The sequence below is a fragment of the Chenopodium album genome, chromosome 18, assembly GCF_948465745.1.
Source record: "Chenopodium album chromosome 18, dcCheAlbu1.1, whole genome shotgun sequence".
NCBI lineage: Eukaryota > Viridiplantae > Streptophyta > Magnoliopsida > Caryophyllales > Amaranthaceae > Chenopodium > Chenopodium album.
The window spans coordinates 37919170-37946763 of NC_137851.1; the positions used below are offsets into that span (position 1 = coordinate 37919170).

At 35.5% G+C, this 27594-nt stretch overlaps 2 protein-coding genes across 2 annotated transcripts; both read right to left on the reverse strand.

Moving 5' to 3' along the window:
- Window positions 1–1823: 1823 nt before the first annotated feature.
- On the reverse strand, window positions 1824–5786 carry LOC145592113 (uncharacterized). Its single transcript, XM_081648579.1, has one exon. The coding sequence runs from the start codon at window positions 5784–5786 to the stop codon at window positions 1824–1826; it is 3963 nt and encodes a 1320-aa protein (XP_081504705.1).
- A 66-nt stretch (window positions 5787–5852) lies between these two features.
- On the reverse strand, window positions 5853–8476 carry LOC145592114 (protein NO VEIN-like). The gene is made up of 4 exons (XM_081648580.1): window positions 8276–8476; window positions 7749–7959; window positions 6174–6682; window positions 5853–6026 (listed from the first exon to the last, which is right to left on the reverse strand). Exons 1-4 carry the CDS (start codon window positions 8474–8476, stop codon window positions 5853–5855), a joined length of 1095 nt encoding a protein of 364 aa, XP_081504706.1.
- Between the last annotated feature and the right edge of the window lie 19118 nt (window positions 8477–27594).

Sequence of the window (27594 nt, forward strand, 5' to 3'; positions counted from 1 at the left end):
AATTAATAAAAAAAAAATCTTAATTAATTTATATTAAAAAATAGGCCAACCACATCATGACACGTGGCATAATTATCGAAACAGCCGGTTAAACCAAAATTCAACAGGTAATGACTCATTTTGAGAAGATATTCTATAAAAGTCGACTTATTTTTAGCTAATTAAAAGGTTGACTTATTTTGAGCTAACCGGACAAAGGTCGGATTATTTAAAATTAACCCAATAGTGGGATTATTTAGGGCAATTTTTCTTTATTTTATTATAAGTAGACCATGTATTGTTCGGGCCCAAGAGCTAGTTGTTAGTATAAGATACCCTTAGAATTCTAACTATCCCCTATAACTAGCTACTACCTAGGTAACCTTTGAAATGCGAATGTAAGAAGTCTCGATATATAACCAGGTAATTTATAATACTACCTCAGTTAACTTTTAGTTGCAACTTTGGAATATTATTTGTGAGATATAAAATATTTCAAAATTGCAACTAAAAGTAAACAGAGGTTGTAATATAACTAACCCTCCCTTAATATTCTAACTAAACAACCCTTAATTTATAACTAGGTAACTCTTAAAGATCAAAGCAAACCTTAACATTCTAAGTAAATTACCCCCATCTTATAACTAGGTAACCCTCAAAGATATAAGTAAACGTAAATATTCTAACACCCTAGTTACTTGGGGGTAATTTACTTGTAACTAGGAATAGAGTCACTTCGGGTTGGGTCACTTTAGATCGGGTCACTTCGAATCGGGTTTATTCAGGTTTATCAATTCTGGTTAAAATCGGGTCGGGTCACTTCGGGTGTCCGGTCACTTCGGGTTTCGAGTCAATTTCACGTCGGGTCATTTCGGGGATCAGGTCACGTTCGTGTCAACTCCATTTCGGATCGGGTTTAGGTCAAGTCGGGTTAGTTCAGGTTTGGGTGATTTTTGGGTCAATGATTTTAGGTCAACTTTCGAGTCGCGGGTCGGGTCATTCAGGTCGGGTTAGAATTGCCAAGTCTATCCATAATGCAGTTATTTATAAACAGAGAGAATACATAATACATAATATTACCAATATAAATGAAAGTACTCAATTTTATGAAACTATTTGTTTTAATTCAACTTTCAAGTAATATAGATGGGAAGGTTGCGAATTTTCAAAGTACAACATCATTTTGATATTGGCCTGTTATTTTAGGACATCCTAATCAAGAATTCACCATTCACCATATTATTTATAACCGGAATTTGCAATGGCTTGTTACTCAATAATCAATAAAAGAAACAAAGAATTGAAGAAACATGAACACCATTCAAAAAAAAAAAAAAAAAAAAAAAAAAAAAAAAAAAAAAAAAAAAAAATTAAAGAAACCTGAACAGAAATTAAAAGCTTAGGTAAAGACTACAAACACAAAGATTTGTACTTTAGGTAGACTTTCCCTTGTTTCATACAGTATATACACAATAAGTCAATAATAGCCATGCATTTTTACAGATTTTACAAAATAGCATATAGATATTCAAGCTCCAATGCTGAGGTAACAATCAGAAAAGATCCCTTCTGATAACAAGCAAAAAACAGGCCAATGTTAGTTACATCAAAATATTGAGCTACTCATCAAATTCGGATGCCATTGAAGACAGAATATCAGCCATTGAGGAAAGCTATTCACAATATTAAACCAAAAGTGGCATTATCTGCATAAGAAAACATAACAGAAGTCAATATAATTGCTGATTAGAATGATTAACAACCTCAGCAAATTACAAATTTCTGAAGTATATATGTACATTATTTAGTAAAACACCAACTTGAATCTATTAACTTACCTCTAACTAGTGTCTTTGTTTCTTAGAGGAAGGCAAAGGAGTGGATGGGAAAATACGTTTGCAGGAACCATCCGCTTCCAGCTGCTCCAAAGGAAACACATCATTAAGAAATTTATCATCTTCTAGCAACAACTCCAAATTCTCTCTTGTAAGAAGAAAGTCAACAGACAGTTGCTCAAACTCATAATCAAAACCCAGCTGGATCATCATTCTTAAATCGCTCACTGCAACAGATCTTTCCCGAGCTTGAAGGCCTTCAGCAAGCTCCTGTGAAAAACAACTCCCGAATTCCATAGTCAACTTTCGACTTCCATAAGAAGATTTATCAATGAGCAGCATGCATGACTCCTTATTCCAATGAACCAGCTTTCGAGATTCCACTACATATGGTTTGCAACCAGGCAGATTCAATGCATAGTTCACTAGTATTGGTCCATTACACTCATATACTGACAAGTTGAGAATCGTCATTACAGCTTCATGCCTCAATTTCACACCCAAATTAACCTTTGGGCCAGAAAGGTAAGCAAGCACGATCATTATTAGACCTCTGGAGATGAGTTTCTTTTTCATGTCAGCGCATAGGCTTTGTTGATTAAACACAGAACAAGTTTTGACTTGAAGCTTGACAGATTCAGACAGGCGTTTCACTCCAAGAGAATCATATACAAGCTGGAGTTTTGCAGGAGTAAAAGATGAGGTGATGCTCCCTTTTGGAAACCATACATATGGAGGGCAATTATCAAGGTTCATGAACATTTTTTTAAGATGCAAATCATCTGGCAAAATCACCTCTTCCTTTCTAAGGAGTCGGATTCCTGAAGTTGATGATACAGCAGGCAATTCAGTCAGGTTTTGCTTTAGAACCTTCTCGGTCTCTGGAGTCCAGTTGTCAAGAACAAAGCTCCAAAAAGAGTGGCATTCTGAAGAAGATAGTAGGCGATCCACGCTCTTCACCCAGCTATGCCATAGCTGCATGTAGTGATCTAATCCAGGAACTTCCACTACACCAAAGGCTCGAGAGAACAAGTCAAGCAATGCGTCCTCATAATGGATATCCAGGCAATGAAACAGACTGTGGAAAAGCCCATCCCTACCATGAACTATGCAGACCTCTGAACTTACCCATTCGCCTTTGTCAGAATCATATTGGCAAGGTATCCACACTTTAGACTCTTTAGCTTTATCAGGAAAAATTGAATCATTGGAACACTTGTGCAAAAATTTGTAGAATCGCTTTACTGATGATGACTCGTTAAGTGAGTAAAGGGATTCGAAGAGGAGAGCACAAACCTCCGCTGCATCAACTTTTACTCCAATGCTTTGCAGCTCATCCTTGTAGTCAGAAACACGGTTGCCATAGTAAACCTCATCAAGAAATGGCAAATCAGTATATTGAAGGATATCTTTCCATTCTGGATGAAGTAATACGCATTGCTTAGGGGTTTTATAACCTTCACTGGTCTTCAAAAACTCACTGGACATAACATTTTCAAGAAAGGGGGAAAGTGAAAAATTCTCATTGCAGATTTGTGACATTAGAATTCTGATACATTTGAGGAAAGTTAAAGCACCTTCAGCAGTGATTTGGTCTGTCTTTATCGGTGTTTTCAAACCCTTAGCAACGAAATGAGCTCCTTCTTCCAGGTCAACTATAACTCCAAGAATCTCTAGCTCATCTTGGTAGCCATATATGTCAATACCATGGTATGAATCATCAATCATTGGAAGATCTATTAACAGTGAGATAGACGCCCAAGACTGAGTAGAAAGAATGGATTCACTAGGCCTCCGGAAACCACAGTGGGTCTTGAAAAGTGCTTCTCCAAACAAAGCCTCACGAATCTGATGCAAATGATCAGGTGTGGTGTTCAACATATTCCTGATGCCTTGCAGCAGTAATATTACTTTTGAGGGTGACATCTTGCCAGATGATATATGTTCATGTAATTGATTGGCCACAATGTTCAACGTGCCACTGAAATCCAATCCAACACCAAGTGCTTTCAGTTCGTTTGTATAAGATTGTATTGATCTTCCGTAATACACTTCATCTACAACAGGAACCTCAACAATACTGGGTAGAATACCCAAGTTAGAACCATGAAGTATGGTTGATGACGGACACTTGAACCCAAGGTTGGTTTTCAGCCAAGGTTGAGAATTCAGTTTCTCAATAAAGGCAGTAGCACCTGGTTGCTGCAAGTTTCTTAGACACTCGAGAAGGAAGAAGCCACAATTACTTGTCATGGAAGCAGGGTTGACAGGAAAGACGAGTTTTTCAGTGACTAATCCATACACTTCTTGATCAAATTTTACACCAAGTGATGCCAGCTCAGTTGAGAAGGAATCGAGTTTGCTCCCATAGAAAAATCTATCAATTAGAGGTAAGCAAGTAATGCGACAAACAGCTTCTGAATCTGATTCAGAGCTTAGAAAAACAGAATTACTTGGTGCACAGCTCCCTTGGGAAGTCCTGAGCCACCTACCTTTCCTCATTGTCGCTAACCATCCACTGTCAAGCATATCCCTTTCCTTGAGAAGACCGATAAATGTCAACAGAGAAATAACACAGTGCTTGCTCATCTCGGATGAAGCAACTGCTTTGAAATGGATCATAGCTACCTTTTGCACATCATCCATTCCTACTGTAACTCCCAGATACTGCAGCTCATCTGTATAAAGGTTGATGCGATTCTCATAAAACGCCTCATCTAAGATAGAAAGATCGCTAAGAACACAGGATGTCATCTCAAGTATTCTCTTCCCTATTTCATTGAGAAGAACACACTTTGCTGGAGAGTTATAGCCAGAATTTGTCTTCATCCATTTCCCTTTCCGAACACTGGCAATGAATCTCGCAGGCAGAGGAGTTTTCTGAGCTCGGAAAAACTTGATCCAGTCAAGCAGTAAAAATGCTTGCTCACTTGTCAATTTAGATGATGCAATGGGCAATGCAATATTTGGTGGAGGCAACTCGGGTAAATCTCGTGCTCTAGTATGCTTATCCATAAAGCTGAGAAGTGATTTCTCATGAGTATATTCTCCAGCAAAGATTCCACTGGCACAGTATACATGTCCCAAATCATGATATCTGTGTTCAGATAGTAGATTTTTCCCTCCAAATAACACCGACCATTTGCTGCCTTCCATGGAAACAAGAGTTGTAAACTTCCCTCTTTGAATAGTGTCAGACCCATCAATTATTGGTATACACAAAATGAGGCATGACAAATCAGTCTCAGTTAGGAATCCTTTCCGATGAGAATGAAACAGAAAATGAACAAGTTTGAGCAGAAGATTTTGCTCAGTGTTGTTCAAGATATAATCACGAAGTAATAAAGAGAAACTATAGGCAGAACAACACTCAATTTTAGCGTGAGATGATAGCCAACCAATCAGAACAGAATTTTGTTCATGAGCAATAAGGGCAGCCTGGGTCGAGTTTGGCAAGAAAAACACATCACCTGAGCAGTTGAATTCCATGTTGCAAGAACTAAGCCAAGCATGAAGTTCAGAATCCATTGCAAACAAAATCCTGTGACCATCTTTCTTGGTTTTACAAGCACTGCATAGCTCCACTTGACCGGTTTGATCAGTATACTTGAAAACCTGATTTCTCATAAAGAAAGTCTTAGAAAATACTTCCTCATTATTAGCAAAAATCCATAATATATCTATGTAATCAGTTTCAGATGCTTGGTCGAGTAATTTGCAAGCACTGATACATTTCTCGTACCACCCAAAGCTCTCTGACGTTGACAAAACACAGAGAAAATCAAGAGTTTTATCAAATTCTTCGATGTCAAGGGAAGCATCTACTGGATGAATTCTCAATGAGGATAATCCCTCTAGAGAAATACCATTTTTTATCATGCGGATCAATACCTGTCTGAAGTCAGACAGTATTCTCATAGCTGACAGTGGCTTACAAAACTTTAAGCCATCATCAAATGTTTCATATGGCATGATTTTAGCGTCACACAACATCAACCTGATACTTTCCCTCACTTCATCAAGTTCAGCAATCGGGGATTATTCTACAGGCAAAAACTTGAATGTCTTGGCAATGGTGAAGAGTGTAGAACTCTCTTTCACACAAGATGTGAACGCATTGAGAAATGCTGAAGGGACACATTTAAGTATGCCAAGGTTCCATTTGTTGTCTAATAATATGCTTTCCCGAGAAGAAGAAAGCAAAAAATCTGCCTGTATTATGAAAGGAAAGTTTGTAACCATCATTGTTGGTAGGAATGCAAAGACTCCAACAGAAGAAGAGGTTCCCCTTGTTAGACTATTGCCAACTGGGAACGCCAGAGAGATGGTCCATTCTTTAACATCTTCTCAGCCATGAACCTTGTTTTCAGTCTTTACTGGAAACATTTGCCTCCAAATGTAATACTGGCATGTCTCTTCATCTGAACCTTCTGCGCCACCAACAGCTAGATGAACTACGCGTGAATCTGCTTTTTTGGACCGTACAACCACATGTTGAGTTTCATGAGATATAGAAATAGCACATACATCACTGGCATCTTTATAGTAGCTGTTGCTACTGCGAACATACAACTTCTTTATCTTACACAAGAAAAGCAGAAGCTCTGGATGCAGCTGAGAAATCTGCTCTTTGACAGACTCGATCTTCTCAGGTTTCAAGGGAAGAACAATTGTTGTAGTGGGAATGGTTCTGTTTGCTCCATATACACTATGTATATTAGAAATCAACAATTTGTCTCCAACCCATTCAGGAACAATATAACCAATGCCACAACTCCTGTCTGGTTCTTCAGTGAATTTCACCTTATATCCATTGCTAATAATATGAGGTTCCTTACTCACCAGAAACACACTCTTGAATCCGATTCCTGCAGTGGACAACAAAATCCATCCATTAGTTTCTCAGTTCATTAATTAAATACTTCAAACACGAAAATGGGAGAGGGAAATTTTTCGTAATAAGTGACAAATTGCTTGATTATAATGAATAACTAGATCTAAATCATCATACAAATATCCTCATGAATGCTCTCATGTAATATATAAAGATAAGAAGACTCTGCTTTCAGTTGCTATCTAAATGAAACATAGCACATAAGGCATTTGATTTATTCTGACTCCGCAATTCACCTTGCTATACCATATCAGATATGTCACTTAAGAGCCTAACACTTCTAAAGGATTCAGATGATATAGTAGCTCACTATTGTAAGATTTGTAACACTAGCCAAAATACCTATTTTTTATAGCTTCAATATGATAGTAAGACATTACTCATAACCCAAACATCAGCAAAATGAGTGACATTCTATTCAAATCCAAGATTAACCACAACAAAAGCTGCATAGGTAAAGAAGACAGAATACATTTATGAGCCTTCCCAAATATGCAGGACACAAAGGAATTTATCGCCTTTTGTTCTGCTTAAGGAAATGATGTAGGTACACAAATGCTTCTTCTTGATTAATTATAGAATAGAAATATACAGAAAATAGGTTTTGATTAGTATAAATTTTGCAAAATTTACATTCTACAGATGCATCTCCTGCCTCAGCATACAAAATAAGTGGTGTCTAAAATTTCTTTCGTTTTCAACTAGCAACTTTTGCTGCCACGCACAATTAAACGAAGCGGTTAGAAAAGTTAAACGGACAATTCAATTAAAACACTTTGAAAACTTCTTACACCAACGCCCCAACCCCTCTCTTATGCAAAATAGTGTCAGGGGGGGTATATTGCAAGGAAAAAAAAAATTACAACCAATCATGCTGAAAAATTATACTATTATATGGAAAAAAGCTTAAGTGAAAGCCACAATATACTCTCACATGAACAAATTGTCAACACTAATTGTTCGATAAACACAACAAAAAACAAAAAAAAAAAAAAAAAAGCATCTCATATAATCAAAACAAAAAAATAAAAAAAAATCACCTTTTTCTCCAATAAAGCCTTGATCTCGTTTACCCTTCTTGGTGGAGCGACCCACACTACAAAGGGATACAATGTTTTGCATCGAAAACCCGACTTCATTGTTGAACACCACTAGTGTTGCCGGAGCTCCGGAGCCGGTTAAGTCTCTTTTAGTGAGAACGAACTCTAAGGTTGGTTCTACCTCTTCCCCATACTCATTATCCTCCGCATTCTGCCCAAGTAGTTTGAACTAAAATTATTTACAAAGTACAAAACTTGTGCATGCATGTTATACTGTTAGCACATACAACTAATAGTTGCACCTTAGCTAGTGAAAATGATATGTAGCATTTGAACAAATATATGAATAAACAAACTCGACCACAGATAAGTTAGTTTTGCAACCATACGTGCGTACACATACAAACAATGTCACACACTCACACGTACACATACACACTCAATCGGTAGATAAGTTAGTATCGTAACCATACGTGCGTGCACACGTATACACCTATGATGTCACACATAGAAAACATAAAATTTACCTGAATGAGTTCCATAAGAAAATGGACATCTTTAGTGTAAAGCTCAGCAGAAAGTCTAGTAACAGCACGATGAAGATCAAAGGTGAGTGGGTTAGGGTGTTTAGCTCCAATTGAGAATTTTTTAGTTCTGATTTCTTCAATGTGTTCTTTAGCTGATATTTCTGCTAAAGATTTGCTAGGATTATGATTTTTACACTCCATAATTACTCCGTATCTTACTTCTTTCAAAACCACCGAATTAAAGATTATGTAATAAGGAGGAAATATGATATGGAAATGTGGGTGATGAGAAAAAAGTGGGATTTGTCAAGTCAGGAAGTTGGAAAAATGGAAAGAGTGTAGGTGTACCACTCATGGATTATTATACAGGCTATAGCAGGAGTGGCTCGCCTCTCTAGTTTTCAAGTGTACTATTGCCCAATAACTGCCGGCCATGTAATAAGATGGATGATTATAGAAGAAAACTAAATTGCTAAAACAAATTTGCCTTGAAATATGATTGGTTCACGTACAAAGAAAATAGACATAGTACTCCACTCTTTTTTTTTTTTACTTCAAACGAGTTTGCACATATGTGGATGTAGAAATTTGACTACGAGTGTCAAAAACTTATCTGACTTGAAACCAAACTGTTTTCGGACCAGTTGGGTTTAAGTGCTTTATTTCCAAATCCGATCTGAAATCAACCCAACATTAACTTGGTATCGACCCATTGTTAATCCGTAACTTACAAAGTCCGACAATTCAAGACTTGAATTCGATCTAACTCAGGATGAAATTTACCGAAAACCATTTATACCGGAAAAATACCTCATTTTACCCGACCTCTATTTACCCGACCCGAAACTACCTACGACCTTTATTAAACATGACCCAAAATGTATTACTTAATTAATTATCGACTTGTTGATTGTAGTGGAGATAAAAAGGGGAATATTATAATAAAAGTGTAGTAAATGAGGATTGTAAATAATTGTTAGTAGTAGAAGAGAAAAATTATAAAATACTTGTTTAAGTGGGATTGGTAAGAGTAAAAGATAATATATTACTTGTGTAGGTAAAGTTAGTACAACACTACTTCATAAACTTGAAACCTAAATGGTGCGATTAATTAAAATTCAAAACTTAAATTATTCAACCTAAGAGTGAGCGGATATTCAAAATAACTCGACTCAAATTTAACCGAAACTCAATTGATTTTGAACTGAAATCTAACCAAATACAAAATGACTGAATTCAAAGTCTATTAAATCCATTTTGATTCAAATAAACCCGGTTAGATTCAAATTGAAGCTCATCTGAACTCAATATGGCTCGACCTGTAATTTACTTGACGCAAATTCGATTTTAACTCGACCATACTCGAACACAACTTTGACCCGAATATAATTAAGCTCAACTGGACTTGATTTGCTCTATTAAAAACGACCCGTCATTATCCAACCCAAACATCTTGACCTATAGTGGGTCAACCTAAACTCCATCTAGTAAATTTGACTAATAAAATATTTAATTATTAATAAGTATAAATTGCAGCAATTGAATTTTAATAAGTACATCTATTCGTTTCATTATGTTTGTCCCATTTATTATATTGATATAAATCTTTGATCGTAAATATTTTTAATATCAAACTACCAAAAATTCTAAAAATTAAATTTTAATAATATAATCATCGAGACGAATAAAACAAGATGTCATATGACTATGTTTATTTTTATATATAAAATGAAATTAAGAATTTTTCCCCTAATTTTTAATAGTCTAAAGATTCTAAACAGGTCCTAAGGCCTTGTTTAGTTCGCCTTATATTTGCTTATCTGATTTGATCTGGTCTGGTCTGATATGATCTTATTTGGTCAGATCTGATCTGATCTGAATGTCAAATTTGACCAAACTTTGACCTTAAATATACGATAATTTATACATAATAAATATATCAAGTAGGGTCTTGTTAGTTTCGTAATAATGTGTATTTAATTAATATGTGATTTTTAGAATTTTTTTCATTACGAAATTAAAGATATTTAGCGATAAAAAACTGCACATAAAACGATTATCTGATCTGAACTTATTTTTTCTGATCTAATCTGATTAGAACTTATTTTTCTAATCAGAACTTATTTTTTCTAAAATAAGTAAAAATAAGGTGAACTAAACAAGGCCTAAGTGTCATGATCCTTGTAGAGTAAGAATTGTGTGAAAATGCATGTTCATGCTCAAAAGGATTATATAACCATTTGCTTGACAATTCGAGCTCACATTTGAGTAAATGATTTGAGGATTAATTTGATCTCAACATGGGATGCAATCACATTATAAAATCAAACACTAATTAACTTACACTTTGTTTGGATTGAAGGAAACAGAGGGAAAGGAAGGGAAGAGAAATTGAGGGATAGATAATCTCTCATTTGGATCGCAGATGAGGAAGGAAGAGAATTGGAGGGGAAAGAAATAGAGGGATAGAATAGCAAGAAATTGATCTCTCCAACAATGGAGAGATTTGAAAGGAAAACTCTTCATTCTTCCCTCCCCTCCCCTTCCCTTCCCACCCCTTCTCCTCCCTCCCCTTCTTTTCCTTCCCCCTAATCTATCCAAACACACTGTTAAGGATTTTGAAGATTGTATACTTAGCTTGTCTCATCAGACAAGAAATAAGAGATTGAAAGAATAGTATTTTCATTAAGTGCAATTACTAGATACTTCCTCGATTTCTACTTACTTGACTAACATTCCTAAAATGGAGATATCATATTACTTAACTCATATTATATGTGGTAAACTTTTGGTGGATAATAAATATGGGTCAAGTAAACAGAAACGAAGAAAGTATATTATTGATCGAATTATGGACATAACTAATTCATTTCTTTAGGTTGTTATTATCTATTTCTAGACGTACGTGATCAATGATCTTTGAGCCAGTCAAATAGACCAAATCCTAATGGAATGAATCTTACAAGGTCACACATTGTGGTGATGTATTGAGCAAAAGAGAAAAGCCAAATGTTGAGCCCTTGATCATATGTTTAGAAAAGGGAGTTTTGGGCTTTGCTCTTGAACTCTATTTATAAATAATGATATATGATTAGAGGTGCCTAGATTAATCAGATTATTCCAAGCAACCGAGCAAACTCAAACCCAAAACCCCTCTCTCTCTCTCTCCCTCCGTGCGTGTGACGTGTGTGCGGTGGCCATTTCTTCCCTACTTCTCATTAGAATATGGTTTGTACTCAACTACCTAACAGTAATGAAGGTTTAATCCTAGCACATGTACCAAGTAAAGGAATTACACTTGAGGTTCTATACTCCCTAATTCATACTCTTACGTGGAAATCAAGCATCAAATGTAAGAATTATATATGTGAATTTTTATGTGTTGTGCATGTTGATTCTTATTAGGTGTGAACGAATATGATTAATAAATTCCGCAATATAGTACCTAGATCCCTACACTTTGATTGAAATTGTAATGTACTTTTATTGTCATATAATTTTTTCTTCTTATTACGTAAATGTTCTTTGATTTTGTCTTTGGACCATGCTAGGTTAAATTAGATAATGTTCTTTGCATAATATCATCATGATGAGAGTGAAGGATATCTCAAGTGGTTAGAACTTCTCTCCCGATTTCAAGAGATCTTGACATCGATTCTCACCCCCATCCTTGTGGGTCTCTAAACACCAAAAAAAAAAAAAATGTCATCATGATCTTTGTTAATATTATGGATGTTTCTTGGATTTGAAAATCAATCATCAATAAATGAGATTCCAAAAGAATATCATCATCAATCTTCATGATCTTGATTTCAAAAAAAAGAAAAAAAAAAAATTTGGACCACTAAGCAGTGCCCCCATTTTACATACTAACGCCTGTATTTAGGCTTAAACATACCATTTTACCCCTCTCTTTTTCATCTTATCTATTGAAACACCTACTCAGAATTCTTTATTGAAAGTGGCTTAATTATGACTGTTATGAGCTTTCTCCTCCATTGAAGCATCCTTCATTTGAAACAAAATATGGTTTCTCTAACACAGCCTAAGTGTAATATTGATAATCACAATACATTGCAAATCCTAAAAAGAACACACAATCATTTCAATACACTAATAGGGACCAAATTTCAATCATATATAATTGATATCTGCCAAAAAAAATTGCTGAATTTTCATATACTATGCAAAAATGCAATTCTACGGAAATCTTTAATTAACAAAAAATTAAAAAATAATTTAATTGTGATTAATATTACCAATTCTTCACAAAGGCCTTTAATGGGGTAGCAGAAACGGAGAGTTCAGAGTTAAGAAAATCGGCGGTAGAGAAGCATAGAGAAAGGAGATGGGTGTTCGAAAAACGCTTCAAAATGTCGTAACTCGCAGGTTTAAACGCCTGAATTTTTCGTTCCCACCCTTGGGTTACGAAATTTATAGACGTTTTGTTGGAAACACTTATGATTTCGTAACCTGTAGGTGGGAACGAAAAATTCAGGTGTTTCCACCTAAGGGTTACGATATATTTGGGCATTTCCTCTATTTGAAAAAAAAAATAAAAAATCTAAAAGCCACAATTGGTAGTGTTTGTGCAGGTGGTGGCTGGTGAGGAGATGGTGATGGTGGTGGGGTTCATGGTTGGCGAGGGAGATGGTGGTGCTTTAATGGTGGAGAAAAATTGGAAAATAAAGAGTAACAAAAACATGTTCTACAAAACTTGAACATGGAGAATTAAGAGCAAGTGGTTCAATGGATGAGACATGAGAGTGAAAAACAAAAGGGAATAATGGTTTGTTTTAGATAAAATATGGGCGTTAGTATGTAAAATGAGGACAATGTTTAACATATGTTAAATAATCATATCCCTATCTTATAAAAATGTAAGAATGCTCTTATGAATAAGGTGAAGATTATTATACCCTTAAAAAAGTTTAGTAACATATTTGCCCCTAATTAAAATTTTGATCCATTTGACCTTTCGTATCTTTTTCGTGTGTGGCTCTATTTAATACTCTGGTTCATCTTCTCCATCCAAAAGTTTCATAAAACTTTTCTTTATTTGTTTATCTTCCTCTCCATCATAATTATAACACCCCTCTCTAGTTTCTCAATAAGTCAACTATGATTGTACAACTCACAATGTTTCTTGGAAATATATGAGGGATTCTATATTATACATAGTTCGACATGGGGCTTGTTTAATTCATTTTATTTTTGCTTATCTGAACTGGTCTAGTTTAATCTGAACTTATCTGATCTGGTCTTATCTGATCTGATTTGATTGTCTGGTATGATCAAACATTGACCATAAATGTACGATAATCTATAAGGAAAAAATGTATCAAGTGAGGTCTCGTTAAATTCGTAATAATGTGTACTTATTAATATGTAATTTTTATTTTATAATTTTTTTCATTATGAAATTGAAGATATTTAGTGTTTAAAAACTGCACATAAAACGAAGATCTGATCTGAACTTATTTTTTCTAATCTAGTCTGATCTGAACTTATTTTTTTCTAAAATAAGTAAAAATAAGTTGAATCAAACAAGGCCTTAGTCATAATTAGTCCTTAAGCATGTGTTACATTTCTGCACCTTTGAGCCTACAACCATTCTTAGAAAAGGGTGTTTTTGAAAATTAATTACTACATTCACACTTTCTATTGACCTGTTAGAGACGACAACACGTCTCTATAAGACCATAACACTCTTATTGTAGTCATGGAAAGAAGTAATAGCTTTGATTGCCTTTTTATATAATAATACATTGGCGAGTTATAAGAATCAATTTTAAAAAATAATCGTAACACAAAACATGCTTCTTCAATAAAAGATATAAAATTATAATTTCTATTGATCGACCTAATACAAGTATAACACAACAACTTAAAGTCGTAAACTCTGAGGCTCAAATACATAACTCCCTCATGATGGCTAGCTATACCGCACGCATCATGCACATAGACATCCCTATTATACAATAAAAAATATAGAATTAGTAAAAAAAAAAAAAAATTCAAGATGAATGTCATAATAATAAAAAATGATGTTAAAAACTAATTTGTAAATGACATGTGCTATAAGGGAACAAAATCAAAGAACATATATAAGGGATAAAAAAAGAGAACATAAGTGATGTAATAAGAGAACATATATAAGGGGTAAACCACCTCAAAATTGAATACCAAAAGAACATAAGAGTTAAAATAATCGAAGATGATAATTAGATTGAATAACATATTACACTTTTTTTTTTTAGGAAACATATTACACTTTCTTTGTTTATTATTATATGCAACAAAGCAATATTTTATACTTCACAAATAATATTCATTTATTGCATGTAATAAGAAGGATGTAGTATTCAGAACATTTTTTATATTGTTGAAGCCCAAAGAATATTATAACTTTAAAGAACATAATCTGTAATCATATAACTAATATATAAATCTAAATTTTTAGCCAGGTCACGAGGCAGTGACACTTGACGTTCCAACTTTTCGCCAAGTGTTACGCCACGTTGGATAGATTTATATAGAATACATAAGATAAAAAAAGTTAGTTTAGAATTCTATTTGGATAGAATTTTAGGATAAAATTGTTAATTTAGACTTTTATTTTCGATAAAATACCAATATTTTGTTGTACAAATTAAATTATAATTTTATTCAAAAAAAAATTATCAGCTTATAATTCTAAAAAATTATCATTTAAATTTAATTTTTATATCATAATATTTTTTGGAGTGAAGGTTGTACTTCAAAGCGTAAAACATACATTTATAATATATATTAATGGGTTAAAATAATATACTTCACAATCTAATAGAATTTTATCACTATTTAGACTTGTCGATTAGGGTCGGGTCATGAGTCATTTCGGATTAGGTCACTTCAGGTTACGAGTCAAGAAATGTTCAACTTTTGCCCAAAGTTTTGGGTTCGGGTCAACCCAACGGGTTTTGAACATTTATTTTATTTAATTTATTTTTTGCTAATTTTTTATTTTTTAATGTATTAAATCGAACATTTCCACCATAATTATTATTAGTCATTATATGCCTACTAGATAGCAAATCGTCACAAAAGCACTATCAATTTCTAACTAATTTTGTATCAATCATATATTTAAAAATTTGATGTATAGATTAAAAATTTATCTTAAAATTGAATAAACAACCCAAGCATCACACGAGGCACAAAACTAATCTATAATATAATTGTAGAGTAAGTTAACGAGGTTTCTCCAAAACCTCAATCCTCAATTCTCATGCACTCCATTTTTTTTTTTTTTTCATTTTTTGCACTATCATCCAAATAACTTCTATTTTTTTTTTTTAAAAAAAAAAACATAAAAATAAAAATCCTCCCAATCTATTAACTACTCCCTCTGTCCCATATTACTTGACATAATTTCTATTTTCATTCGCCCCATGATAATTGACATTTGATACATTACTAAATACTTTCTCTATTTTTTATACTTGCAACACACCTTTTATTACGCTTATCGATGAGGTGATTAAACTAGGTAAACAAATGAATTAAGCTATGAAATTTAAATCGTAGCAACTTATCCCTTTCTTCTTATAGGTGTTAAAATTTTGTAATTTAATTTATCCGTTTACCTAGTCTAATATCTTCCTTAACATGCGTGTCAAAGGGGTGTGTTGCAACTAAATAAAAACGGAGGAAGTATGAAATGGGACCGTTAATAAAAACTATATTTCCATATTTTCTTTCTCCTCACCTAGTCACCTACCCCACTTCCTCCCCATTTGTTGTTTTCTTGTAATATAAAAATACAAAAGAAATTATTTTATACAATAAATAAATGTTTTAAATTGACCCAATTGTAATTTTCTTAAACTACGTATCCACCCCTACGTCCCAAGTATTATAGGACGCAGGGAGTATTACTAAAACAAAATACTGTCGACATCATTAACCTTCAAATTATTCTACGTGTCATTCTCACATTAAAAATTTTCCCTCCAATTCTATGTGTGATGTCATTAATTATTAATTGGTAGAGGGATATATCGGTCGTTGGACAATCACCCTAAACCAACCTAAGACAAGTGTAGGGTAAGTAGAGGATCATATCCATAGGGAATGGGTAAAGAACACCGAGAGTATGAAACGGGTGTAAGCTAATTCAGTCACAAATTGGGGCTTGATTAGTTAACTTCTATAGAGATGAACGCTAGGGGAAACGGGATTCAACACCAACCAAAGCAAATAATAAATAATAAGGATAAATCATGAGCATACATGGGTGATAGAATAGGAACTTAACATTGTCTTCTTTCAAAGTCACAATATAAGTATTCCCTAGATCAGAAACTAACATGACATGGATTAAGTCTCAAAGGTAGGAAGTGGGTTTCTAGCTCGAGTTTGTCTCTCGATCATTCCGAACTAGCATGAAGCACAAATAATTGGGATTTCTCATCTAATTACCACACTAAAGCATCCTATTCAATGAAATCAAACATCAATAATCATGAAAGTAGCATAATCTAATTGCACAATCAGAAAGGACTCATTACCAAACCCCATCTTTCGATGTGAGTAAGGAAATTATAAATGAACACATGAGCATGAAGTGGTCACCAAAATACACATGCAATAATCAATTCAAGCACAAATAGACATCAACCCAAAGTAGACATGAAGAAATTCAAGTCAATTAACCATGGCTCGGTTGGGTTTTCACTTAACCCCTAACTAAGGAAATACTCACTAAACATGGTGGGAAATACTCTAACAATTATATCTAGGGTTTTCATGAATTCAATTAAACTAGGAAAGAGATAAAATAAGGATGGATTGAACATGCAAGAACAATTAACAAAGATAAAAACAAGAACTAAGACTAATCAAAGATAAAATCAGAAAAGTAAACCACAAAGGAGAGAGAAAGAGATTACTAATTGATACTTCAAGGTCGAGAATAATTGTTGTTTAAATTGATAGAACAATCTTCAATTAAATCTTACAAATGATTGAGTTTTTGAGAATCTAAACTAAGGAGAGGAAAACTATGCACTAACTAAAACAATAAGCCTAAGGGAGTTAAGAGAGAAGAATCTCCGTACAAATGAGCTCAAGGGGGTATTTATAAGACCCCCAAATAAAAAGGACGGAGAAAACAATGGGCTCGACTGCAGGTCTGCACGGACGTGCCACCTGTGCACGGCCGTGCAAAACCTAAAAGCTGAAACAGTAGCTACTGTTTTGGCACCCTAAATCCTGCACGGACGTGCCAAGGTACGGCACGGACGTGCATGCTTCTGCACGGATGTGCCAAGGTACGACACGGACGTGCATGCTTCTGCACGGACGTGCCACCTTAGGCACGACCGTGCAGGTCTTGAACTGAAGAATCAGTAGCTACTGATTTGGGTCAGGGCATCCTTCACAGACATGCAGGAAATCTTGTACGGATGTGTAAGCCCTGAAATAATGAGGCAATACATTCTGATCAAGCTGGAGCACTCCTGCATGGACGTGCAAGGTTTGGCACGTCCCTACAGGGTCTTGTAAAGGGCCTTTTCTTCACCTTTCTTCTTTCTTGTTCCTTTCTTCTTCATTTTTGCTTCACTCCTTTTCCTCATTACTTAAAATTCCTTTCATACTTCTCGGGATGCATCATCGTAGTCCATTCTTTGGACCTAAAATGTCATAAAAAAAATAGGCAAATTTGTCCAAAAAAAACCTTTTAAATGCACCATTTTGCGAAAAAAAACCTTTCAAAAGCTTTATCGTTAAAAAAAACCCGAAGTTAAAATTTTTTTTGTTCAAAGAAACCTAGCATCATTAATTAAATTAATTAACCTCTAATATATTCTAATTACTCTCTAACTCTCACTTAACTATTTAATATATAAATTAAAAAAAATAAAAACACCACCACCACTCTAACCACCAGCCACCCTCCTCCCTTTCCCCTTCCCCTGGCAGCAGTCCCCTCCCCCAACTCAACCGCCGCCTTAAGCCCTCCACCTCTAGTGACCCACCTACACGTTCGGCCAACCCCCCTTCCAAAACCCTAAACCCAACAACCCACCTTAAGATTATCAAAACCTAAAGCAAAAAAAGAGCAAATCAACAACAATTTCCATAAATTAAGAAAATCAACCCCGTCAATGGCAGTTTCTGATCTTCATTTCCATGTTTTCAAGTGTCATTGCTTGCTTATTTCCTCACTCATTTTATCTTTTTCGAAATTGAATGATTGTAAATGGTTTAATGTTGATGGTGGTTGAAGAAGGGGGAAAAAGTGAAGGAAAAGAGGGAGGAAGAAAACACATTTCCTTCGAGAATTCCAGTCGAGGTAGATGTCTGGGGGTGGTGGTATTTTGGGAATTCCGGTCAAGTGGGTGTGGTTGTGGTGGTTTTTGCGGTTGAGGTGGTAGGTAGGAAGGTTGTCGGGGTTAGGGATTTTAGAGGGGGTCGGTCGTAGGTGGGGGTCAGGCCGTTTGGAGGTGGTTTTTGTGGCTGAGGTGGTAAGAGGAAAAGGGAAGGGGGTTGGCGACGGTAGAGTTGGGTCACCGGTGGTGGGAGTGGCTGCCAGGGGAAGGGAAGAGAAAGGAAGGTGGCCGGGTTGGTGGTTAGGGTGGTGATTTTTTTTTAATTTATAAATTAATTTAATTATTAAATAGTGAAGTGAGTATTAGAGAGTAATTAGAAGAGATTAGAGGTTAATTGAGTTAATTAGCGATACTAGGTTTCTTTAAACAAAAAAATTTTCACTTCGGGTTTTTTTTAACGATAAAGCTTTTAAAAGATTTTTTTCGCAAAATGGTGCATTTAAAAGGTCTTTTTTGACAAATTTGCCAAAATAATAACAACCTCGTGAAGCACGTAATACATAAAAATGCATAAAAATAGAGAGAAAAATGAACTAAGGCCGGCATCGATTCCTCACATATTCAACGTTAAAAACCACTTTATAATCATACAAAATAGCAAGCTATCATTAATGCTTTTATTTTTATTTTTATTTTTAATTTACACTACTTTTGACTTCAATGCATAAGTGTCAATACAAAATTTAGTAAAGCAAATTTCTCTCCTAAATTATAGTTACACACTTTCACATATCTAATTTGTTTGATGTTTGATCTTGGTTTTTTTTTTTTTTTTTTTTTTTTTTTTTAAACTTTCTTTAAATGTAAATTATTTTCCTATCAAATTCTAATCTTCATATACAATGTAATGTAACTAATATAAATTACAAGAAAGATTAATTCTAATTTGCGTATTGCACGGGGATAACCTAGTAACTTCCATTTCTACTATTTTTCCTAATAACACACATACTATCCATTTTACCTAATATTACAAAAAAATAAAATGCACAAAAAATTACATATTTTATTATATCATTCAATTAAATTCTTTTTAGAAACCCCAATAATACAAGGAATCAATATTACTCCCTCCTTCCTTTTATTAGAGTCCCATTTCTAACATTTATTAATCACATAATAAAGAGAAATGAGACTCTAATAATGGACGGAGGGAGTATTATTGCACTTTTTTTTTCCTAACATTCCCACACAACACTTGAAAATCAATCTTTCAAATATGTGTACTTCATTTTTCTTTTTTAAAATAAATAATATAACCACCATAAGGTTCACTATTTTCAACTACAATTATTTTTCTTTTATATTTTTAAAAGTCACTCAATAACCACCTATTAATTAATCTAATACAGATAAAAAAAATAACATGTTTACTAAATGTGTTTGATTGAAACACACAAAACACTAACCAATAACCCCTGTCGAAGTTACCTCTGACTGAGTAATCCTTACCTGACCAAGTAACCCTTGATTGACCAAGTATCTCATGACCGATTAACCCTCGACTGACCGAGTAACCCCCGATCGAGTAACCTCTGACCAAATGAGTAACCTCTAAACAAATAACTGACAGGCTAAAGTCGTGTCACCTAATCAAAAGTAATTCCTAAATCCTCTAACTAATGCAGATAGGGAAGTAGGGTCGAATCCACAGGGAAACAAGTCTTTCTATTCCTAATTAATCTAAGCAATCTAAATTATTAAGTAACAAAATAATGTAATAAAAGGGAAACTAAACTACTAAGATTAAGGGATAGAGGAAATCAAGGATTAAAAGCCTAGGGCATAGGTTCACAAATAAATAACATTCTAGGGTAAAACATAATAATCAATCATCAATTAATCAGATCATAAAGGGCTTTCGCTACGTATTACAATCACAGAATTAATCTACCGGTATTAAATATCATCTCTCGAATCTCGACTTAACCATTTATAAATTAACCCGCCTATTGAAACTAAGTCTAAATATCAATTCTCATCTCTCGAATGTCGAATCAATATTGCTAAACTCATACATAAAAGACCTGCGCAAATCTAGTTGCATAACATTAAATCAATCAATAGGAAATTAATTAAGCATTGACAATCAACAGCAATAAATTACCCCTTCATATTATTTATGGATCCCCATAAACCCTAGAAATAAAACTACTCACCCATAATTAAATCTACACTAATCAAAGCAATTAAATAAGACATGATGAATAAAGAAATAAAATTGCTGAAATTAATAGAGAAGAAATCGTTACCAAAGTTAACGGAAATAATGAGTTGAATCAAGAACAAGGTATAAAGTTGTAGAGAGAGAAAACTAAAACTAAGTAGAGAGAGAAAGTCTAAAAAAAGAGGTAAAAAGAGATGAAGGAGATACTAAACTTGCTTAACGAAATCGTATTTATATTAAGCAAGTTAATCCTAAACTTAAACAAACTAAACGACGATCTAAACTCTCTTCAGAGACACACGCGCGGTCGGGCGCCACACCGCCCGATCGGGCCCGCATTTTTGCATCAATAGTCTTCTCTCGCGCCCGGTCGGGCGCGAGCTCGGGCGAAGGACTCTTTTCTTCTTCCGCCCCGCCCGACCGAGCGCGCCTTCGGGCGGAAGCATACTTGGCCGGGCAAGGCCACTTGGGCTATCTTGGACTTCGATTGGGCTCGTAACTTGGTCCAATCTGGATTTCCTCTTCTGGTCTTGAATACTCGGTCCAAATGCCTCGGTATCTCAAATGCCGAGCCCTTAATCACCGGTTTGATGACTCTAACCGGCCCTGGCTACGAAAACTGGTCGTGCTCCTCCAATGCTCGTAGTAGCTCTATAAACTCCCGGGAAAATGCTCCAAAAGTGCAATTCCCTACAAAACTCAACCAAAATTACGAAAACACTAGAAAATTCAAATTAGTAATAAAAGTGGCTCTAAAGAGCCAAAAACACTACTAATTATGACTAAGGGACGGAGGTAAAACACTATATAAAATAGACATATCAAACTCCCCCAAGCCAAACCTTTACTTGTCCCTAAACAAAGAGCTCATCAATGAATAAATAAATACATGACTCACCCCAAATAATAAAAATCAAGAGCAACCAATTCAAGGCAAATCTAACAAGCATGCATCAACATTACCCAATCTTATCCATCCAATCACTCATCCTCCCATACAATTGTCAAATAGAGAAAACCACAAGAGCATATAGAATACAAGACTAGTGCTCACACACTCAACTCTCATTTATGTGGCGAGTAAAAGATGTACTCGATCACTCTCCATCCCAACCCCTTTAATTTGAACAATGCCCTCCCAACTCACAACACTCGTGTGTATAAGAAAACATACACTCAACCTAAATAGTCGACTCAGAATATGTCAAATCATTCTTTCCATTGATAAACAACTAATTTCACATTCACACAACTCTATGCACAAAGGTCGGAAGGTCTTTAAAACTTGTAATGTAAGGCTATGGTAAAGGGTAGGAAATATTTGGGAAAATGTGAGAGTAAAGCCATGCTTAAAGGGAGCCAAATCCTAATAAAACCAAAGGTCAAAAATAAATAATGACCAAACATCTCCAACATACTCAACTCCACCAAAAATTCACCAAACAACTCCAACCATATCAAACAAATCCCAACATTTACATTATCACTCACAAAAATATAACAATGTAAACTTGAGTGAATAACAAACTTTATTTTCCAAACTTGAATTTTTTATTGAAACTCATCATCTTATTTTTTTTTTCTTTCTTTTGATCAACCTTCAATTAGAACATTTAAACATTAAACAATTTTTTTTCTTTTGCTCTTTTATTCTTTTGAAGTTTACTTATTTTTTTCCACTTATTTTTTTTCTTAAACTTCTCTTTTTTCTATCATGCTTTATTTTTTCCAATAAATTCAACATTCAAGATCATCAAAAATAAACCACAATCAAGAACAAATAACTCCTCATATCCACCCAAATTGTGCAAATAATATGTGCACCACAAAACTCCCTCACCTCACTCACTAATAGCTCCCCCAAGCCAAGCTTGGGACTAGTAACCAATGGGGCAAATCGCTTGTAATGTGGCTAAATAAACAACAAAAAGTCAAAGCAACAACAACTAGTTCGTTAGTTTGGGCGTTATGTGGTTCGTTCCTATCTAAAAACCAGACACCCGAAAATCTTTGCCATAGTTAAATAGCGGGGTGATGGATAGGTCGGGCACTAGCATGTTGGGCGCTAGGGGCCGACAAACCAGTTAAAACACGGTAAACATCATCCATTTTATATTCAGCATGCCAATGGTGAGGTAATTCAGATTCCAAATCAAATAATTTACAGAATTTAACATAAGTTAAACTAATATTCCTATTGTTCAACCTAAAGAACAAATTCGTCCCATTTTTACTATTTACAACATTCAAAGAGGAAAGAAATTCACATGTCAATTCACGATACGTAGGATAGTGCATATCAACAAATTTTCTCATTCCTATATCGTTCACGAAACGTCTGACATAATCAAATAAACCTAAAGACTCGAGAGTAGGGCGGTGTAACCACCGTGAAGGGATTACCTCACGCTCATAGAGCTTTTCGAGCCGTTCCTTTTGTGTTGAAGTAGTGATTCGGATGGTTGGCCACTGTGAAAGCTGCAACTCCGGATCATATTGTTAGCTCGAACTAGAACTTCCCCCGAGTAATGATCTTGCCCTCTTTGATGCCATTTGGTAAAATGGGTTTGTAAAAAAAAATTGTTTGAAGATGGGTAAAATTGGTGTAGAAATGTAGAGGATGGAGAGAGGAGTAAGAATATGTAATTACTTTTGAATTTGGGTGAGAAATGGAGAAGAAATCTTAGAGAGAATGTAGAGAAAATTGAGTTTTTAGAGAGAGAAACAATGGAGGAAAGAGAAAAAGATGGGAAAAGAAAGGAGGGAGAAGAAGAAAGAAGAAAGAAGAGGAGAAAATAGGACAGCTGGGCTCGTGCCTGGTCGGACGCCACACCGCTCGATCGTGCGATCTGACTATATTAATTATCTTCCTCTCGCGCCCGGTCGGGTGCGCCTTCGCCCGGCCGGGCGATCTGACTATATTAATTATCTTCCTCTCGCGCCCGGTCGGGCGCGCCTTCGCCCGGTCGGGTGAAAATTGGTGGTTTTTCTACTTGTCTCTCGTGCCCGGTCGGGCGGAGCTTCGTCCACTCAGGCGCTCTACAACACTATGAGTACGAATATCTACTTCTCTTTTCTCCTAAATTGGCTAACTCTTTTCCTTCAAACCTGTACAAAAACTCAATAAACTCATTAAACTCCCTCCTTTCTCTTCTCATAAAAGAAAGAAAGAAAGCTAGACTAAAAAGCAAGAAAATACGGGTTCCCTCCCACAAAGCGCTAGTTTATCTAGGTCCCACACGACCCTCTTACCACAAGTTGAGAATTTAAGACCCTTGGCCTACCACCTGGTCCGGTGGTTCCTCACCCGGTCGGGCGGTTTTTAGACCACGACTTGGTTTCCTAACACGCCCTGTAGGGCGCTAATCCACCCTATCTGGAGGATCCTCCTTGGCGTGAACTGGTGGTCTTCGCTACTACTCACAAGGTACCCCTTTTTGACCTTTGGTTGCCTCAAGTTGTCATTAGATTGAGCAATTGCAACTCGATCCGGTGGAACTCTCACTATAGGCTCAGTTTCCGCAGCTTGCTTATTTGTCTCCACCTTTTCATCTTCAAAACCAAGACCCACACAGTAAAGGGCTCTTTCTATTGTATCAACCTCCTTTTGCCATTTGTCTATTTCTCCTGTAGGAGATGCAACACAAGATACCGCCTCCAAGGGATCTTTAGCAAGAGCTTGGGGCTTATTAGAACAATTATCAACCACATCAATACTAAAACACTTCTCCTCTATCATGGGGCTTTTAGGGGTATTCTTCAAATTGAAAATAATTTTATCATCCCCTACTAATAGTGTCAGTTTACCACATTTTACATCTATAATTGCTCCTTTAGTATTAAGGAATGGTCTACCCAAAATAATTGGAGTTTGCAAATCCTCAGCCATATCAAGAACAACAAAATCAACAGGTATATAAAATTTACCTACTCTGACAGGAACATCCTCTAAAACACCTAGGGGTATTTAAAAGAACGGTCGGCCATTTGCAGAGTAATATTAGTAGCTTTTAATTTACCTATATTTAGCTTGGAACACACAGAAATGGCATGACACTAACGCTAGAACCCAAATCACATAATGCATTATCAATCATCAGATTGCCAATATGACAAGGGATTGAAAAACTACCCGGATCTTTTAGTTTAGGTGGAGATTTATTTTGTAGTACGGCACTACATTCTGCAGTAAAGGCGACTATCTCTACCTCACTAATAGACCTTTTTCTAGTCAATATTTCCTTCATGAATTTAGCGTATGCAGGAATTTGTGTAATTAATTCTGTAAAAGGAACTGTTACCTGCAAATCTTTCACTATCTCCAGAAACTTACCAAACTGCTTATCCAAATTTGTTTTTAAATGTCAATTGGGGAATGGAAGTTTGATAACTGGCTTTGGAGCATTACTGCTCTTGTATGGAGTTGCTACCTTCACTGGAGTTGTACCCTGCAATGTATTATCAAAAATATTAGTACTACCCTTGAGCCTTATAGGGCTATTAGCAATATTGTTTGGCTTAATAGAATCAAGATTAGCATTTTTCAAAAACCAGGTTCATCATCTCTAGGCTAGGGGGCTCATCATAGTGTGAACCACTCCTCAGAGTAATTGCAAAAGCTTGATTTGTAGGCCTGGTTGGCTGCGATGGTAGGGCTCCCTATTGACGGGCTTGTAGAGTAGAGGAAATCTGCTCAATTTGATTATCTACAATTTTATTATGGGCTATGATCGAATCAATTTGAGCATCTCTACTCTCTATGTGCTTTTGCATACTAGCTAGCATTACTCTAATTTCTGTCAAAGCAGGGTCAGAAGATGAGGAGGGTTGTTGTGGTTAGTTCTTCTGGCCAACATTGGGATGGTAATATTTTTGTTGTGGTTGTTGTGGCGCCTGTGATTGCTGTGGAGGTGGTGGGTTTTGGACATTGGTGCTCCGGTAGGAAAGATATGGATGGTTCCGGAACCCAGGATTGTAGGTGTTGGAGTATGGGTCATTCTGCCTATAAGCTTGAAAGGAATTAACTTGCTCCACGGAACTCCTGCAATCTTGTTCCCAATGACCTACAATTCCACAATTTTCACAGAAAGTCTCATTAGAATTATTATTCATTGCAGAAACATTAGCTATATTTGCAGTGCCAAGATTATCTAATTTCTAATAAATAGAGGTTAATTGAGCTTGCAAAAAGGATAAAGAGTCAACACTATGTTTCCCCTTGTTAGCAAAGCCTCTATAATTCCCATATTGGGAATTGTGGATTGCCATATCTTCGATAACTTGACCTGCATCATCAACATTAAGATTCATAAACCTCCCACTAGTTGCAGAATTTAAAATTGTTCTAGATGAATTTCCAATCCCATTATAAAAGGTTTGGATCAACTGCCACTGTGCTAAATTATGGTGGAGACACTCTCTCTGCAGATCCTTGAATCTTTCCCAAGCCTCATATAAAGTTTCATCTGGCTCTTGGGCAAAGTTCTGAATTGCGCTCCTTAGCAAAGTTGTCCTCTCTGCAGGGTAATATTTATTATAGAAATTCAAAACAAGAGTCTCCCAGTTAGTAATTACCAAGTGCGGTTCTATTCAAACCATTAAACCATAATTTAGCTTTTCCACATAAAGAGAAAGGAAAAAGGATCTCCCTGATTTGGTCTTGTGTGACCCCCGCTTGCCTGATGGTATTGCAATATTGACAGTAGTCTGCAATATGAAGATTTGGGTCTTCACCCTTAGCTCCACTGAATTGCTTACTTTCTATCATCGTGATAAATTGGGGTGTAATCTCGAATTGCACTCCATCAAGAGCCGGAGTGGGATTGAGATGTGGAAAATCGGTCAGCGACGGCTGTGAATAATCGCTGAGCTTCTTAGGTGCTGTCATCTGAATCTGAAGGAACTTCTGAATCACTAGAATCAGTTGGAGGGTCTCTGTGATTATTGCTATCCCTAGAACCCGCCAGGATTTTTCTGTAAAGATTCTTTTGTCTATGAAAAGAGCACTCGATCTCAGGCTCGAATGGAATATAACCTGATTTGGAACACCTAGGCATAAACAAAGAACTAGACGACAAATATGAGAAATGTCCCATAGAACTCACGTTCTCTGGGGCGAAGGAAAATAATCTAGACTACAAAAACAATTAGAAATAAAAATAAAACCGTTTCCCCGGCAACGACGCCAAATTTTGACAGGCTAAAGTCGTATCACCTAATCAAAAGTAATTCCTAAATCCTCTAACTAATGTAGATAGGGAAGTAGGGTCGAATCCACAGGGAAACAAGTCTTTCTATTCCTAATTAATCTAAGCAATCTAAATTATTAAGTAACAAAATAATATAATCAAAGGGAAACTAAAAGTACTAAGATTAAGGGATAGAGGAAATCAAGGATTAAAAGCCTAGGGCATATGTTCACAAATAAATAACATTCCAGGGTAAAACATAATAATCAATCATCAATGCATCAAATTAATCAGATCATAAAGGGCTTTCGCTACGTATTACAATCACAGAATTAATCTACCGGTATTAAATCTCATATCTCGAATCTCGACTTTACCATATATAAATTAACCTGCCTATTGAAACTAAGCCTAAATATCAATTCTCATCTCTCGAATCTCGAATCAATATTGCTAAACTCATACATAAAAGACCTGCGCAAATCTAGTTGCATAGCATTAAATCAATCAATAGGAAATTAATTAAGCATTGACAATCAACAACAATAAATTACCCCTTCATCTTATTTATGGATCCCCATAAACCCT